Source organism: Cicer arietinum, chromosome 3 (assembly GCF_000331145.2).
Source record: "Cicer arietinum cultivar CDC Frontier isolate Library 1 chromosome 3, Cicar.CDCFrontier_v2.0, whole genome shotgun sequence".
NCBI lineage: Eukaryota > Viridiplantae > Streptophyta > Magnoliopsida > Fabales > Fabaceae > Cicer > Cicer arietinum.
Window position 1 is genome coordinate 42209850 of NC_021162.2, and position 20392 is coordinate 42230241.

Genomic DNA, 20392 nt, shown 5'->3' on the forward strand with positions numbered 1-20392 from the left:
AGAATGCGAAAAGTTAACTTAGTACAAAATTAAAGACTTAATCAAATTCTGTCGGAATGTGGAAATGATCAAGTTTGTCTGATAAATTACTAATGTCTTGAGATAGTGCGTCATGATTGCGAGCAATAGTAGTTTCAATATTGGTGAAGCGAGTGTCGATAGAGGTGGTCAACTTGTCGAATTGAGTTTGGAAGAAGGTTTGGAAAGAATCAAGGCGAGTCATGATCATTTGATTGGAGATATAATCATCATCAGATGCAGTTTCCTCGCCATTTTCATCTCCTTGAGCAGCCGCGTTTGAGGGTCCAGCATTGTCCTCCGGTGCATCATCAGATGGTTGACCATGATCACCTTTATGCACAAATGCTTCAAGCTCTTCATTCCATATTATCCGCATGCTAGGCAAGACACCTAAATCCAGCATATTTTCTTTGGTGGGTGTAAACATAACTTCATCAGAGAAGTCCACACCAAAGTGTTCCAAAATCTGTGAAACTTCCTTTGCATAGGGTAAGCCAATTGCCTCGCGAGAGCCAAACATAATAGATTTCACAAAAAATGCCCAATTAAGTTGACGACCTTCAAACATGAAATTCATAATTTGCAATTCAAACTCCGAAATCTGGGAGTAATTTCCAGCCTTTGGAACCAGAATGTAGCTAAGGAAATAGTGTAGAAGCCGATAATCAACAGTAAGATTTCCCACACCATACCGTTGATGGGCATATTTGGAACCTGCCTGAGCTCTCTTTTGTTCCATGGTGCGTCGGTCAAATCGACAGAGGGAGACATACGCATCATACTTAGAAATATCACCCCATTCACATAATTGGTTTGGACAAAAATTTTCACCATTAAAAGGAATATTCAGAATTTCTCCAATGGTTTTGGTATTTAAACGGATGATTTTACCCTTAACCCGAGAGACTAACAGTTTTCCCTCTTGCATGAGATTGCAATAAAAAAACCTAACCAAATCTGGATAAACGGGACCTTTGTAGCCTATAAATTCTTCAACATGTTGTGCTTTGAGCAACGCAGGAAATTTAAAGTCAGAGAAAGAGTCTAGAGTACCATACTTTGGGATAATAAGTCGCTTGTCCGAGTAGAATGTGCGAAAACGATCAATTTCCTCCGGTGTGTGTAGAAGCTGGGATAAATCCGTGATGTTAGAATTTCTTGTTCGTTTTCGTGAGGGACCTACTGCTGCATGTTTGGTGCGTGGGCCTCGTTTGCGGGCATCCATGGTGAGAAATGGTAGTTTTTGGGGAAAGTGGGTTTTAGAGGAAATGTGAAAGTTGTGAGAGATTTGAAAAGGGATGACAAGAAGGAAGTAAAGAGAAATGGATTTTGTTAGGTCTGGTGAATGGGTAAGTCAGTGGAATGAGGAGGGATGAGTTTTGGAGAGAAGAGAGGAGAAACTGGGGTTGTATTCGAATACCAAAGAAAATAACCCTAAATATGTGAAGCAGCTTTTATACTTGGGCAAAAACGCGAAGGTGTATTCGACTACACCTTCTTGTATTCGAATACACATTTTTCTGGGAACGTGTATTCGACTACACATACTTTGTATTCGAATACAGGAAAATCTGGGAAAGTTTGTATTCGAATACAGACATTTGTATTCGACTACATAAGCACATTTTTGCTTAAAAACTCAGTTTTTTATGAAAATTTGCATCATTTAATACACAAATTCATGTATCAAGAAGCAATAATCAACAAGACATAAAAGATATGACAAACTATGTATATCATGCAATGGTTAAAGATCATTTTCACTCAAAATACCAAACTCTCTTCGGATTTTATAAAATGAGTCTTTAGGTAACGGTTTTGTAAATATATCGGCCAATTGATTGTGTGTATCAACAAATGTTACCTCAACATTACCTTTAAGTACATGATCCCGTAGAAAATGATGTCGGATATCGATGTGTTTAGTTCTGGAGTGCATGATTGGATTCTTTGAGATGTTTATTGCGCTTGTGTTATCACATCTTAAGGGAATGCATCCGAGATCAACTCCATAGTCATGTAATTTTTGTTTAAGCCAGAGAATCTGGGCACAACAGCTTCCTGCTGCAATATATTCAGCTTCAGCAGTACTAAGTGCAACGCAAGCTTGCTTTTTACAAGACCATGAAACAAGTGCATTTCCTAAGACATGACCATGAAACAAGTGCATTTCCTAAGACATGACATGTGCCGCTGGTGCTTTTACGGTCTGTTTTGCATCCCGCATAATCCGAATCAGAGTATCCTACTAGGCTACATATGCTACCCTTGGGATACCATAGGCCTACATTTGTTGCTCCTTTCAGATACTTCATAATTCTTTTAACAGCTACTAGATGTGATTCTTTCGAATCTGCCTGAAATCTTGCACACAAACAAACACTAAACATGATATCTGGCCGGCTGGCCGTTAGATATAATAATGATCCAATCATACCTCGATATTTGGATATGTCGATGGAAATTCCTGATGCATCTTTATCAACATATGTTCCGGAGCCCATTGGAGTTGTACTTTCTTTGCAATTCTCCATTTCAAATTTCTTTAGTAATTCTTTACAATATTTGGCTTGATTGATGAAGATGCCGTGCTCAAGTTGCTTGATATGAAGTCCAAGAAAATAGTTTAATTTTCCCATCATGGACATTTCGAATTCTCCTTGCATTATTGAAGAGAATTCTTCACGTATGTCCTTGTTGGTTGATCCAAATATTATATCATCAACATAAATTTGAACCAATAATGTGTGACCATTTTCTCTTTTGACAAATAACGTTTTATCAACTTCTCCTTTGTCAAATCCTCGTTCACATAAAAAGGTGCTTAATCTGTCATACCAAGCTCTTGGAGCTTGTTTTAGACCATAAAGAGCCTTTTTCAATTTGTAAACGTGTGAGGGATTTTTGGAATCTTCAAATCCAGGGGGCTGCTTGACATAAACTTCTTCATTTATGTACCCATTGAGAAAGGCACTCTTCACGTCGATTTGATATAGCTCAAAATTCATGGAGCAAGCATATGCTAATAGTAGACGTATTGCCTCTAATCTTGCTACCGGAGAAAATGTTTCGTCAAAGTCTATCCCTTCCTCTTGACTGTATCCTTGAGCGACCAATCTAGCTTTGTTGCGAACAACTATGCCATTCTCATCTAGTTTATTTTTAAACACCCATTTTGTACCAATGATGTGTTTATTTCCAGGATTAGGAACAAGTTCCCAAACTTGGCTTCTTTCAAATTGATTGAGTTCTTCTTGCATGGCAAGTATCCATTGATCATCTTTAAGTGCTTCACCAATTTTGGAGGGTTCGATTTGAGAAACAAACGCCATGTTTAAGCAAGTGTAACACCCCGTTTTTCAAAGCGAGGGTATATTTTTTTTTTCAAAAGAAATTAAAATAAAACAAAGTAAAACAAATGAAGAAATGCTTTTGGATAAATAATTGAGTCATTATAATTTACGCAGCGGAAATGTTTCTCCAATTATAAATCCAAAACATTTACATAACATCAAATGGTACGTGGAACCCATCCAAAGATGATATCAAACTGATAATATCTGTATAAGTACAGTTTTCCAAACTAAAAATACTCCAAACCAAAAAGAAGGACCCCTAGTCCCTATACATCATCCTAATCTGATCATCCTACCAAAAAGCTATACACCCTGAGTAATCTCCACGCGCCCCGTGAGATCCTCCTAACGTGACTGCAGTCAAGCGTTCCCATCTCCATTCCTGTCCGTAGGGTACGAACCGGTAGGGCCGTCCTGACTCTCATTTGAGGGCAAAGCCCAGATTTCCACAATAGTGTAAAGGGTCACCAACCAGAAAATAACAGTTAACACATAGCAATTAAGTTTTTGAATGCTCAAAACAACTTTTCAACTAAGCATGCACCTTAACAGGATTTTCAATATGCGAAAAGTTCATACAGTACATTGCCAATGAAAATGAAGGTAAAATGCAGTTCTCGATCTCCTAATTAACACATAATAAAACAAGACATGGATAAGTCAAAGAGAAATCAATCATCTAACTCAAACTGAGGATGTTCACTGAGCCAATCGATTGGGAAATCGATTTGGTGAAGGATTTTTAATGAAAACAAAGTCCTGGGCTGAATTCAATCGATTGGTAAATCGATTGATTGGTTCCTGAGCCCCTGACTTAAGGCCTAATCGATTGGGCAATCGATTTCCTAACTGATTCCTTTAGAAAAATGATTTCGAAATCGATTGGCTAATCGATTTGTGAATTGGCCAAGTCCCTGTTTACCCATCCAATCGATTGGGAAATCGATTTCCCTGATCAGTTTTCCAAAAATTCATGAATTAACTCAAGTCCTTCCAAATCAAGTCCACAACCTAACACTTAGCAATTCCTACGCGATTACTACGACACACAAAGTTTCGATAACCATCATACTTACACACAATAAACAACACATAACACTTAACACCTTCATCTCAGTTATCACGATAAATCAAAATTCGAATCACTCAATCATAAACTCAAATCAAACATGACTCGCGTGCCAGGCACCCTAATGCAATGCGTATATGCCAAAATGCATGGACTCGGAATTCCAAACCAAAACCCTCCTCGAAGGGCCGTAAATCATAATTGTACCGCCTATCACAGGCCAAAGTACCAATTACCGAGGTGCCACCTATCACGGGTCAACACGATTTACTAAAATGCGTAAATCATAAACGTACCACCTATCACGGGTCAGTACAGTTTACCGAGGTGTCACCTATCACGGGTCAACACGATTTACTAAAAGAAAAAGCGGGAATCGTAAATGTACCACCTATCACGGGTCAGTACAGTTACCATGGTGTCACCTATCACGGGTCAACACGATTTACTAAAAGAAAAAGCGGAAATCGTAAATGTACCACCTATCACGGGTCAGTACAGTTACCATGGTGTCACCTATCACGGGTCAACACGATTTACTAAAAGAAAAAGCGGAAATCGTAAATGTACCACCTATCACGGGTCAGTACAGTTACCATGGTGTCACCTATCACGGGTCAACACGATTTACTAAAAGAAAAAGCGGGAATCGTAAACGTACCGCCTATCACAGACCAGTACTGTTTACCGAGGTGCCACCTATCACGGGTCAGCACAATCCACCAAAAATGTAAATCGTAAATGTACCACCTATCACGGGTCAGTACAGTTACCATGGTGTCACCTATCACGGGTCAACACGATTTACTAAAATATAAATCGCAAACGTACAACCTATCACGGGTCCGTACAATTTACCAAGGTGCCACCTATCACGGGTCAGCACAATTCACCAAAAATATAAATCGTAAATGTACCACCTATCACGGGTCAGTACAGTTTACCGAGGTGTCACCTATCACGGGTCAACACAATTTACCAATGAAATGCATGAGCATACACAGACTCCATTCACAACAATCGTTAAGCAAATGCAGATATTAAAAGATTCCCCATTTTTAATACCCATTTAACTTAAACGACTTTCAAACAACATTAATTAAATAAGTCATTAAGAGATTCCCCGTTCTTAATACCGATTTAACTTAATGATTTTCAAAACAAAACGTTAAGCAAACAGTCATATTAAGAGATTCCCCATTCTTAATACTCATTTACCGAAACGATTTTCAAAAACGATAGTTAAGTAACCGAGACATTAAGAGATTCCCCATTCTCAACGCCCAGTTAACTTAAACATTTTCCTCAAATACACATTAAGTAAACCGAGGTATTAAAAGATTCCCCATTTTTAATACCCATTTACTTAAACGACTTTCAAACAACATTAATTAAATAAGTCATTAAGAGATTCCCCGTTCTTAATACCGATTTAACTTAATGATTTTCAAAACAAAACGTTAAGCAAACAGTCATATTAAGAGATTCCCCATTCTTAATACTCATTTACCGAAACGACTTTCAAACAACATTAATTAAATAAGTCATTAAGAGATTCCCCGTTCTTAATACCGATTTAACTTAATGATTTTCAAAACAAAACGTTAAGCAAACAGTCATATTAAGAGATTCCCCATTCTTAATACTCATTTACCGAAACGACTTTCAAACAACATTAATTAAATAAGTCATTAAGAGATTCCCCGTTCTTAATACCGATTTAACTTAATGATTTTCAAAACAAAACGTTAAGCAAACAGTCATATTAAGAGATTCCCCATTCTTAATACTCATTTACCGAAACGACTTTCAAACAACATTAATTAAATAAGTCATTAAGAGATTCCCCGTTCTCAATACCGATTTAACTTAATGATTTTCAAAACAAAACGTTAAGCAAACAGTCATATTAAGAGATTCCCCATTCTTAATACTCATTTACCGAAACGACTTTCAAACAACATTAATTAAATAAGTCATTAAGAGATTCCCCGTTCTCAATACCGATTTAACTTAATGATTTTCAAAACAAAACGTTAAGCAAACAGTCATATTAAGAGATTCCCCATTCTTAATACTCATTTACCGAAACGACTTTCAAACAACATTAATTAAATAAGTCATTAAGAGATTCCCCGTTCTTAATACCGATTTAACTTAATGATTTTCAAAACAAAACGTTAAGCAAACAGTCATATTAAGAGATTCCCCATTCTTAATACTCATTTACCGAAACGACTTTCAAACAACATTAATTAAATAAGTCATTAAGAGATTCCCCGTTCTCAATACCGATTTAACTTAATGATTTTCAAAACAAAACGTTAAGCAAACAGTCATATTAAGAGATTCCCCATTCTTAATACTCATTTACCGAAACGACTTTCAAACAACATTAATTAAATAAGTCATTAAGAGATTCCCCGTTCTCAATACCGATTTAACTTAATGATTTTCAAAACAAAACGTTAAGCAAACAGTCATATTAAGAGATTCCCCATTCTTAATACTCATTTACCGAAACGACTTTCAAACAACATTAATTAAATAAGTCATTAAGAGATTCCCCGTTCTCAATACCGATTTAACTTAATGATTTTCAAAACAAAACGTTAAGCAAACAGTCATATTAAGAGATTCCCCATTCTTAATACTCATTTACCGAAACGACTTTCAAACAACATTAATTAAATAAGTCATTAAGAGATTCCCCGTTCTTAATACCGATTTAACTTAATGATTTTCAAAACAAAACGTTAAGCAAACAGTCATATTAAGAGATTCCCCATTCTTAATACTCATTTACCGAAACGACTTTCAAACAACATTAATTAAATAAGTCATTAAGAGATTCCCCGTTCTTAATACCGATTTAACTTAATGATTTTCAAAACAAAACGTTAAGCAAACAGTCATATTAAGAGATTCCCCATTCTTAATACTCATTTACCGAAACGACTTTCAAACAACATTAATTAAATAAGTCATTAAGAGATTCCCCGTTCTCAATACCGATTTAACTTAATGATTTTCAAAACAAAACGTTAAGCAAACAGTCATATTAAGAGATTCCCCATTCTTAATACTCATTTACCGAAACGACTTTCAAACAACATTAATTAAATAAGTCATTAAGAGATTCCCCGTTCTCAATACCGATTTAACTTAATGATTTTCAAAACAAAACGTTAAGCAAACAGTCATATTAAGAGATTCCCCATTCTTAATACTCATTTACCGAAACGACTTTCAAACAACATTAATTAAATAAGTCATTAAGAGATTCCCCGTTCTCAATACCGATTTAACTTAATGATTTTCAAAACAAAACGTTAAGCAAACAGTCATATTAAGAGATTCCCCATTCTTAATACTCATTTACCGAAACGACTTTCAAACAACATTAATTAAATAAGTCATTAAGAGATTCCCCGTTCTTAATACCGATTTAACTTAATGATTTTCAAAACAAAACGTTAAGCAAACAGTCATATTAAGAGATTCCCCATTCTTAATACTCATTTACCGAAACGACTTTCAAACAACATTAATTAAATAAGTCATTAAGAGATTCCCCGTTCTTAATACCGATTTAACTTGGGCTGCATTTGAAATAACTCATATTCTTGTGATAGTGTGTTGAGTTTAGACCTCTTTACCTCAATGGTGCCTTCGTGAGTTACTTCCAACGTATCCCATATTTCTTTTGTTGTTTTACAGTGAGATATGCGGAAAAACTCATCCATTCCTAGTGCAGATTGTAATATATTCTTAGCCTTTTTATCGAAAAGCACTTTTCTTTTATCCTCATCAGTCCAAGAATTTTTTATCTTTATTTCTTCTTTGTTATTGATGACAGTTTTTAGAATGTGAGGACCATTTTCAACTGCATCCCATATGTCGTCGTCGTCTTGTGCTTCGAGATATGCTTGCATACGGATTTTCTAAAAATCGTAGTGCTCTCCAACAAAACATGGTGGCTTGGTACTGCTACCACCGTCTCTAAAAACAGGTTGTGAGGAAGCCATTAGTAATTGATTGAGGAATAAGTTACCTTAACCTGCTCTGATGCCAATTGTTAGTATAGAAGTACGCCTAAGAGGGGGGGGGGGTGAATTAGGTGTTGGTAAAGTTTCTTGTTTTAGTGATATGGTAGTTGAATTTTCTGAGTTTAAGAACAAGGCTTAATAAAAATTGCAGTAAGTAAATGAACTCTGTAAGATTTATCCTGGTTCCCCTTATAACCAAGGGTACGTCCAGTCCTCTTGCACACCACAAGAGATTAATCCAATACTTGTCAGAAAATGTACAACTCCCACCCTGGGATTCTTGCTACAAAACTTCTAACAATACTTCTAAGATAGCACACCACTATCTTAGATTAAGCTATCTTTGTACAAATGATACAATAAGGTTCGAATGAGTCTAAGATGTGGTATACTGATAAACAACTCAATAACAATTCAAGTACTTGACAACTTTCAGAATGATATGAAAATCTAATGCAAGTACTTAGAAAATCAGAATTTTGTTCAAAGTTGTTTAATGAATTTGTTCAAGGATTGTTAACTTTTTTATCTGAAGTTATGGGGTATTTATACTCCATAAAACATCCTTTCAGATTCGTGACCATTGATCCAAGAGGTTTGTTGAAAAATTACAATATTCTAGAGGCATCCCAGATCTGAAAAATTGTAATGTTTCCAGGTGTATTCGAATACAGTATATGTGTATTCGAATACACGTCTTTGTAACGTTCAAAAAGTTCAAATTTTACATCTTGTATTCGAATACACATCAGTGTAGTCGAATACAAATTAGTGTATTTTAGCCTCTGACTTAACTTGTATTCGACTACATATGGGTGTAGTCGAATACACTTGGCCACTGACTTAGCTTGTATTCGACTACAGATGGGTGTAGTCGAATACACCATTTAACGTTTTGCCTATGAGTTAAGTTGTATTCGAATACAACATGGTGTATTCGAATACACTTATGCAAATTGTCAAAAATATGATTTTAAATGATTTGTTAATGTTGTTTTTGATTTTCGAAAACATGTTAAATGCATATGTAAATATGAATTGTTCTCATGTATTTGAACTATTGATTTGTATCATATACCTTTACAATTAATCATTTATTATTTGGATTTTAAAGCTTATTCAAGATGGTTTGATTTTCTTTTTGATCGTGTTGCATTGTCCATAGTTGGTGGTTTTGTCGTCGTGAAAAACATGTAGTTTACAATATTAAGTTTCCTCCAACAAGTACACAATATCCAGAAGTGGATCGCCTATCAATGGGTGAGCCTACCCAATCAACATCCGAATAACCAACTATTTGAGTATGTCATCTGTTTTCATAAATTAGACCTTTTCCTAGAGCACCTTTACTGTATTTCAATATTTGTATCAAACATCCCAATGTTCTTGACAAGGAGAGTTTAAGAATTGGTTTACCACACTAACAGCAAAGGAAATGTCTGGACGAGTGATTGTGAGGTAGTTTAATTTACTGTAAGACCCATAATTTTAAGGTACACTTTATGTATTTTATATGTTTTGGATTTTGGCTCGGAGGCTTTTTAGCCAAAGTTAATAATATTATGGAGTGTATAGGATCAAAAAGTTATTTTGACCCCGTCTAGAATTACTCGTCGATAAATAAATTTAAATTAAGTGCGGTAAATCCTTTATGGAGAATTTAATGCATTACGGGTGAAATGGTAATTTAACAAATATCTAGACATTTTGAGATATTTGTTAAGTTATATTTAATATATATATGTTTGCTTGGAGAGAATAGAAAGGAAGGAAATTAGAAGGAAGGAAAAGGAAAAGAAAAGGATATATAAAGGAAAGAAGGAAATAGAAAGGGAGGAAAAACAAAGAAAGGAAAAAGGAAGGAAGGAAAATTTGATTTTCCATCTTCTTCCTCTGCCAACCGCGGCCATTTCTCCCTCCTTCTCCCGTTTTCATTTTCGTCCAATTAGAATTTCTCGTCGATAAATAAATTGAATTTAACTGCGGAAAATCCTTTACGGAGAATTTAAGGCGTTTCGGGTGAAACGGTAATTTAATAAATATCTAGATTTTGAGATATTTGTTAAGTTATATTTATTATATTTATATATGTTTGTTTGGAGGGAAAAAGAAAGGAAAACTAGAAGGAAGGAAAAGGAAAAGAAAATAGTATATAAAGGAAGGAAGGAAAAAGGAAGAAAGGAAAAACAAAGGAAAGAAAAAGAAAGGAAGGAAATTTCAAATTTCCATCTCCTTCCTCTGAACCTCACGCGAGCAAAACCCAAAATTCCATCCTTCTCCATTTTTCGTTTTCGTTGCTTCCTTTTCTTCAAAGCTAGTGACCCAAGGTTGGGTGAGAGTTAGATCAAGGTTTTCGCAACTCCACTCTTCCTCTTTGATTCGAAAACGAAGAAAAACGGTTTTTGAGATCCAAACACAAACCCCTCCGTTTCTTCTAGATCCGAACCTCATTTCTCGAAGAGACAGAAGGGAAAGTTGCTCACCACCACGCTACGGTGCTAGTGAACTAATTTGGAAGCGGCGTTGCGAGCGGAAAATTTACCGGAATTACTCGCGGTACCGGAAACGCGCGTTAAAGCTAACGTTGAGGTAAGGGCTCCTTCCAAACTTCTAGTTTGCATTAGGGACTTATCTGTGGTTGTGTGGGAAGGAATTTGTTAGGGTTTAATGTATCGATTTGGGGAAAAACGAAACTAATGCGTTATGGGTAAAACCTTAGAGTTAGGTTTTGTTTATATTGATGAATGGTTCGTGGTAAATGAATTTGAAGTCATTGTGTAAGATTTTGGGTAAATGAAACTTGTGTGTTTTGAGTAGTGGATTGTGTCGATTTGTGTTCGTTGTTTTTGACATGCTCTTAATTGATATTGATGAAATTTGATATGTGTATGGTTGGATTTGTGAATAAATGAATTGATATGTTTTGATGTGAGAATTTGTTGAGTTTGTGTTGTGTGAAATTTGAAAACCATTAAGTTAAATGAGTATTAAGAATGGGGAATCTCTTAATGTCTCGTTTACTTAATGTGCGTTTGTTTGTGAAAAATCGTTTAAGTTAACTGGGCGTTAAGAATGGGGAATCTCTTAATGTCTCGTTTACTTAATGTGCGTTTGTTTGTGAAAAATCGTTTAAGTTAACTGGGCGTTAAGAATGGGGAATCTCTTAATGTCTCGTTTACTTAATGTGCGTTTGTTTGTGAAAAATCGTTTAAGTTAACTGGGCGTTAAGAATGGGGAATCTCTTAATGTCTCGGTTACTTAATATTTTGTTTTAAAGAAAAATCGTTTAAGTTAACTGGGCGTTAAGAATGGGGAATCTCTTAATGTCTCGGTTACTTAATATTTTGTTTTAAAGAAAAATCGTTTAAGTTAACTGGGCGTTAAGAATGGGGAATCTCTTAATGTCTCGGTTACTTAATATTTTGTTTTGAAAACCGTTTAAGTTAACTGGACGTTAAGGAGGGGGAATCTCTTAATGTCTCGGTTACTTAATATTTTGTTTTAAAGAAAAATCGTTTAAGTTAACTGGGCGTTAAGAATGGGGAATCTCTTAATGTCTCGGTTACTTAATATTTTGTTTTGAAAACCGTTTAAGTTAACTGGACGTTAAGGAGGGGGAATCTCTTAATGTCTCGGTTACTTAACATTTTGTTTTGAAAACCGTTTAAGTTAACTGGGCGTTAAGAATGGGGAATCTCTTAATGTCTCGGTTACTTATTATTTTGTTTGGAAAATTGTTTAAGTTAACTGGGCGTTAAGAATGGGGAATCTCTTAATGTCTCGGTTACTTATTATTTTGTTTGGAAAATTGTTTAAGTTAACTGGGCGTTGAGAATGGGGAATCTCTTAATGTCTCGGTTACTTAATGTTCGTTTTTGAAAATCGTTTCAGTAAATGAGTATTAAGAATGGGGAATCTCTTAATGACTTATTTACTGAATGTTTTGTCTTGAAAATCGTTAAGTTAAATGAGAATTAAGAATGGGGAATCTCTTAATGTCTCGCTTTTTTATGTGTGTTTCGGTAAATCGTGCTGACCCGGGATAGGTGGCACCTTGGTAAACAGTACGGGCCGTGATAGGCAGTACGTTTACGATTTACGTTTGGTAAGTCGTGCTGACCCGGGATGGGTGGCACCTCGGTAAACAGTACGGACCCGTGATAGGTAGTACGTTTACGACTTACGTTCCTGAGGGAATTGTGTTTGGTAAGTTGTGCTGACCCGGGATAGGTGGCACCTCGGTAAACAGTACGGACCCGTGATAGGTAGTACGTTTACGACTTACGTTCCTGCGGGAATTGCGTTTGTCCGTGAGAGACTGCGCAGGGGTTTGTCCGTGAGAGACTACGCCCTGGTTTAAGTTAGATGAGAATTAAGAATGGGGAATCTCTTAATGTCTCGTTTACTCGTGTATGTTTTGGTAAGTTGTGCTGACCCGGGATAGGTGGCACCTCGGTAAACGGTACGGACCCGTGATAGGTAGTACGTTTACGACTTACGTTCCTGAGGGAATTGTGTTTGTCCGCGAGAGACTACACCCTGTTGATTTGTGAACTGTTGGTTCATTTTGTTTGTGTAGTAATGTGTTATAAATGCTAAGTGTTATGTTTTGGAATTTGGTGATAACATGTTTGATTGCAATACCATTTCGAAATCCATGATGTCGTAGTAATTGTGTTATCAGTGTTAAGTGTTAAGAATTGGGATTATGCATGAATGTGATTGAGTTAGTTTATGAATTTTTGAAAGAATACACAGGTAAATCGATTTCCCAATCGATTGGATAGTAAACAGGGACTTGGCCAAATGGACAAAATCGATTAGCCAATCGATTTTGTAATCAGTTTTCGAAAATCATTTACGAAATCGATTGCCCAATCGATTGGGCCTAAGTCAGGGACTCATCCATATTCGACCAAATCGATTTGGAAATCGATTGGCCCTTAAGTCAGGGGCTCAGCTATCCTGTCAATCGATTGCCCAATCGATTGAATCAAGCCAGAGTTCAAAATTTCACTAAAAACCTTCAGGAAATCGATTTGGAAATCGATTGGTATTAAGTCAGGGGCTCAGTACTCACTCAATCGATTTCCCAATCGATTGATTTCAGCCCAGGATTCTGTTTCATCAAAATCCTTCACCCCAATCGATTGCCCAATCGATTGGCTCAGTGAAAATCCTCAGTTTTAGTGTATGATTGTTTGCTCATGAAACTATCCATGTCTTGATTTGTTATGTTATAACTAGGGGATTGAGAACCTCATTTTACTTTCATTTTAATTGGCAAAGTATTGTATGGACTTTTCGCATACTGAAAATCCTGCTAAGGTGCATGCTTAGTTGAAAAGTTATTTTTTTAGCATTTAAAACGTAAATGTTATGTGTTAACTGTTATTTTCGGTTGGTGACCTTTACAATTATTGTGGAAATCTGGGTTTTGCCCTCAGATGAGAGTCAGGACGATCCTACCGATTCGTACCCTACGGACGGGAATGGAGATGGGAACGCTTGACTGCAGCTACGTTAGGAGAATCTCACGGGGAGCGTGGAGATCACTCCGAGTGTTTAGTTGTGTTGTAAAATGATCAGATTAGGTTGACATAGAGGGATCAGATGTCTTTCTTTTGTATTGCATTTATTTTAAAATGGAAGACTGTACATATACTAATATTGTCAGCTTGACATGTTATTTTCGATGGGTTACATGTACCATTTGTTGTTCGGTAAATGGCTTGGATTTATAATTGGAGTAACTTTTCCGCTGCTTGTAAATTATAATGACTCAATTATTTATCCAAAGGCATTTCTTTATTTATTTCTTTGCTTTATTTTAAATTCTTTTGAAAAAAAAAAATATACCCTCGCTTTGAAAAACGGGGTGTTACATTTACCAACCAATCTTTTGTATCTCCCTGAATCTGAAAATGTCTCTCCATAATTAGGTAGAAGTTTGACATTTGGATCCATATGAGTATCAACCGACTTGGCATTCAATAAACATGTCTATTCAAGAATATCCATGGCATATTTCCTTTGTGAAATTACTAAGTCGTCCTAAGATTGGGCTACCTCAATACCCAAGAAGTAGTAGAGCTTGCCAAGATCTTTAGTTTGAAACTGATGAGATAAATGTTGTTTCAACTAGAGTATGCCATGTTGATCACTACTAGTAATGACAATATCATCTACATAGACAATCAAGTAAATGCACCATAGGATTGAGTGGCGATAGAAAATAGAATGATCACCTTCACTTCAAATCATACCAAATTGTTGCACTGTTGTGCAAAATCTGTCAAACCATGGTAGAGGACTCCTGTAACACCCCGATTTTTAACAGCGCGGGTGTATTTTTTTTCAAAAACAAATTACTAAAAATACCATGTCGTAACACAAACGACAAAAGTCATAAATCATTACATCATAATATACAACCGACCAAAAATAGTTTGTTTCAAATACATAAGTTCCATTGCGACAACAACATGGTAATAAGGAAGGGATAATAAATAAAGTTCATAAATAAAATCCTAAGCTGATCATTAATCTAATTCAGGGTGACTGGGTACTGAGGATCCACAAGCGGCATCCAGCCTCACTGTTTTCGATTACAAATCAAAATCATTGCTATGAATCATTTAACACTTACAATACAAAGTCCATCAATACCACTTCAAACATTCATAATATCAATTATGAACACATAATTAACATCAAATTAATCTCCACAAATTCACACCTGAATCACACATCAAACATTCATAACATCAACTATGAATACTGATCATAACATTTGGGCACATGTTTCTAGCTTTTTAGTTTGGTATTTTAAAAGCTCTTTATAGCTTAGATTAATATTTTTAGCTTGTTTCTAAACTTTGGGTCGAATTTGATTTATAATTTTATTATTTGCATTTTAATGTTATTATTTGTATTTTGACTCTTGTTCGCTATGTAGGTCATAACTTGAGCTCTGGATATTAGATTGGCACATATGAGCAGGCGTTGGAAAGCTAAATATCAAAGCTACAATGTTTGTGTTGGAAGCAAAGACCAATTATGAACTTTACTTAGCCTAAATGGCAGATTTCGTAATCTGGACTTTTGTAATAATTTTAAATAGCGAGTCACTTTTTTTTAAACCCTAAACCCTAAAGTCCAATATCAAGTACTATATATTGACAGTTTTGTTTCTTTTCTACGGACGGAAAAATTAGGATTCAGATTTCTACAAGAAATAAATTGTTTTAATTTTAATTTTATGAAAGGCTAATTTTATAAGATTAATCCACGAGTTTAGAGTTTCATCAACACCTTTGAGATTCAGGTTACAATGTCAATTTTGATTCAGGATTGTATTCTTGTTTATATGATTATATTGATATTTTGATTGTTTAAATTGAATTTCAATAGGATCAATTAAATTTATTCAACAGAATTTGGTTTCAGTTTCTAATTTAATTGAATTATAATTTTGCGACGCTTGATCGTTAATTGTAATATTTTGATGATTGTGATGTTTAATTCAATAAAAGAAACCAAATTAACATAGGATTGATTACGCTTGTTTGATCAATTCTATAGTCAAATAAGAATAGAATCACGAATTAGAAATTAAACTCATTGATAGAATCTGTGATATGTCTGAAACCCGAATAAGTGGATTAATCGTTTTGCTCATCTGTTAAATAAAAAATCTAAAAAAAAAAACTTTTTAATTTCAACTTTCAATTCGGTTATTATTATTATACCAAAAGTCCTTGCGAAACGATTTGAGTTATTACCTCTATTTATAATCAACACAAATTCACACCTCAAAGCAATTACGGCACAATAACAAACAACAACTGAGTATGCATATTAAATCATCATAGTATAACAAACATGATTCGCGTGCCAAACACCTTAATGCAATGCGTATATGCCAATGCGCATGGTTCTAGAATTTCCAACAAAAACCCTCCTCGAATGGGCGTAAATCAAAATTGTACCGCCTTACACATGCCTTAGTACTGATTACTGAGGTGTAGTCTCTCACAGACTAGCACGATTTACTATAGTGTAGCCTATCACAGGCCCTACACATCAGTTAAATACTCGTAAGGATAAGATAGACCAACTATCACATGGAACCATCATGTGGCCCATCACGGTCACCACTTAACTTCGTGACCCATCACGGTCACCACTTAACACAGTGGCCCATCGCGGTCACCACTAACACTGTGGCCCATCACGGTCACCACAAGCTATGAAATGCATGAGCATACTCTGACTCTTTTCACCACAATTATTAAGTAAATGCAGCTATTATAAGATTCCCCATTTTTAATACTCATTTAACCCTAACGATTTTTCAAACTTATGATAGAGTATACTCAAAACAGATTTTACTCAATAAAATTCATAACGCACATATTATCAGTTATGAATACATAATCACATCAAAACTTAATCACCACAACAATATTAATATATCAGAGTTCTCCCCACCACTAACTCGGTGCCAACGGTCTTGATTCCTTTTTGAAACTCAATTAGCTAACTACATAAATATTTATAACAATTTGTTCACAACTAAAATTTATCCAACCACAACAAAATTCTCAAAAGTATATCTTTTTCTCACATCAAAATTTTAAAACCAAATAATCTACATTATTTAGTTAAAATTAAATAAAACAAATATTGTCCAAATCACACATACACACACTCGACTATTAAAGCACCGAAATTTTGAGTTAATAAAATACTCTAAATTTTTTCTTTTTAAACCCAGTCGAAATTTTAAAATCTAACCATTTTAATTTCAATCTAACTTTTTGCTCAAACTCTTTAACTTAGTTAAAATTTGAAGTTTTTCAAAACTTTAATAACTCTAAACTTTTTTTGTAAAATTTCAACTTCAATTCAAACTCATTTATTTGAAAATAACTCATTACGTAACTCAAACACATCAAAAGTCAATTTCTTTTTTTTTTTTCAACCATTACTAACAAAATCAACAACAACAACCACAACAACAACTACAACACAACAACACAACAACAAAGATTCGTTAAAAACTCAAAAATTTCACTCAAATTATATATATTCACGTCAAAATTAACTATCATACAATCCCACATTAATCATACATCAATCACAAATATAGAGTCCCTATATGCAAACTAAAAATTTGGAAGGAGCCCTTACCTTCGTTATCGCTTTCTCAACCGTTTTCGCTACCGCGATCAATTACAGTGAAAACTCTCGCTCTTGCGACACCTCATAAGTTAGCTCACAAGCACCGTAGTGTGGAGAGGGATAACTTTCTCTCCTGATACTTCTCGAATGGAAGCTTAGATTTAGGAAAAAAATGGAGGTTTGTGTTTTTTTTTTAATAAAAAAAAACCTAACATTTGGTTGAATAAGAGGAAGAAGGAGAACTCGCAAGGCACGGGGGAAAACGTTTCCCTTTTCAGCTTTCTGTTTCCTATCCTTCTTTCTTTTACTCGAGTGTATATATATATATAACCAAATCAAATAAATATCTAAATACTCTTACACACATTATTTCACTCAAATCTCAATTTAATTTAATTAAAATATCTATTTTCGTTGTAACTCAATTCGACAATGCATTTTTCAGTAACAAGTGATATTTTTAAAAATATATTCGGTATTAAATTCTTCGTAACATAACTAAATTATTCTTTAACAAATAATTTTAATCGAGTCTCAAAATATATATATATATATATATATATATATATATTAAAAATATTAATAACTCTTTATATATTTTTGGTACTTAATTCACCAAATAAAAAAAATTGGCTAAATGTCTCAGTAATTCAACACAAATTACTCTAAAATTGCATAAATTAGGTATTTAAAAATTAAAGGTCTTACAACTCCCCCTGAGAAACAAACCCATGTGGTTGCTCCATATACACTTCTTCTTCAAGGTCACCATGCAAAAAAACATTTTTAGTGTCAAATTGATGCATAGACTAATGTTTGATGGCTGCAATAGAGAGGAGTAGTCTAACAGAGACCATCTTAGCCACACGGGAGAAAGTATCACTGTAATTGAGGTCAAAAATTTTAAGTGTATCCTTTTTCCACAAAACGAGCTTTAAAACGATCAATCTTACCATCAGGACCAACTTTCACCGTATAAAGCCAATGACATCCTACTAAAGACTTTCCAAATTGTAAAGGAACCAATTCTCGGGTACCACTGCTCTGAAGTGAACACATCTCGTCAATCATTGCTTGTCTCCACTATGGGTGAGATAAAGCTTCACCTAGAGATTTAATAATAGAAACAAAAGGCAGGGAAGACAAACAAGTATAATGCAAAGGAGAAAGACGATAATAACTCAAACCAATGTAATGAGGGATGGGTTATGATTAGGATGTATACCTTTACGAATAACAATAGGAATATCAAGGGTCAGATCAAATAAAGAAGGAGGTGGTGGCAAAGGAGTGTCTGGAATGACCTCGGTATCAAGAGGAGTCACAAGAGGAGTCTCAAGTGGGAGAACGGGAGGGGCACCGGAGGTGTCTCAGAGGGGACACACGTAATAGGCTTTAATGGTAAAAGAGAAGGTGAAATAAACTTTGGTAGGTCCACATGAATAGTTGTAGACAAAGGATCAGAAAGCAACTCATAATATGTAACATACTCAAAAAAATGTGACATATGTGGACCTTTTTGGGACCGATGATAACCACAAAAGACACATTTTAGTGATCGATTTGAAAGTTTGTCAAGACCAAGAGTAAGATTGTGGACAAAACATGTAGACCCGAAGACACGAGGAGGAAGTGAGTGAAGAGGGGTACGAGGGAAGAGAATCGAGTGCGGGACTTTGTTATCAAGAACAGACGAAGGCATGCGATTTATAAGATAGCACACCGTTAGAACAACATCTCCTCAAAAGCGAAAGTGTACATTACCATGAAGAATGAGAGTTCAATAAGATGTCGATTTTTGCGTTCGACTACCCCGTTTTGTTGAGATGTATGAGCACAAGATGTTTGATTAATACTGTCGTTAGAGGTCATAAAATTTTGAAATTGATGGGACAAACATTCACGTGCATTATCATTGCGCAAAGTGCAAATGGATACACCAAATTGAGTTTTAAGTTTCTTATAAAATTATTGAAAAATAGAAAATAATTCAAACCTATTTTTCATTAAAAATAACCACGTACAACAGGAAAAATCATCGATAAAGGTAACAACATGTCTAGACTCAAGAGTGGAAATAGTACAAGAAGGACCCCAAACATCTGAGTGAACTTAGGCAAACAGGGATGAAGCTCGTTTATTAGCTCGATCAGAGAAATGACTACAAGTGTGTTTCCCTAACTAACACGACTCACAATTTAAGCTAGATAATTTGGTTAGATTATGTACTAACTGTTAAAGTTTGGGAAGACTCGGATGACCTAACTGAGCATGTATAGTAAGAGGAGAATATGTGGTAGGGCATGTAATTGATGGGTTTGAGAGATAATAAAGGCCATTAGACTCGCATCTTACACCAATTTGTCGTCTTGATATTCGTTCTTACAGAGTAACAGTACAATTAGTAAATGTGACAACACAATCATGAGAATGAGTCAATCGACTGATAGAAATTAAATTAAATGGACATACATGCACATAAATGATAGATGTAACTAATAAAGTAGGGAGGATTTGGACAGTGTCAATCTCTTGAGACTCTATTTAGGAACCATTGGCTGAGGCTATCCTAGGTAAATAACCAGAAGTTGTGAGAAAGGAGCAAAGAGTCTTATTACCAGTAATGTGGTGAGATGCACCAGAATCGAGAATCCATGGGCTATGAGAAGGTGAAATGCAAACAGGTGAATTACCACTTTGTGCGACCGAAA

At 35.1% G+C, this 20392-nt stretch overlaps 1 protein-coding gene across 1 annotated transcript in view; it reads right to left on the bottom strand.

Moving 5' to 3' along the window:
• Nucleotides 1–1246, bottom strand: part of LOC113784405 (uncharacterized) — a 10159-nt gene extending 8913 nt beyond the window's left edge. Inside the window, exons 1-2 of the mRNA XM_027330565.2 lie at nt 736–1246; nt 260–579 (exon numbers count right to left, since the gene is read on the bottom strand). Coding sequence (XP_027186366.1) covers nt 260–579; nt 736–1246 — 831 coding nt within the window. The remainder of the gene's footprint in view (nt 1–259; nt 580–735) is intronic.
• Between the last annotated feature and the right edge of the window lie 19146 nt (nt 1247–20392).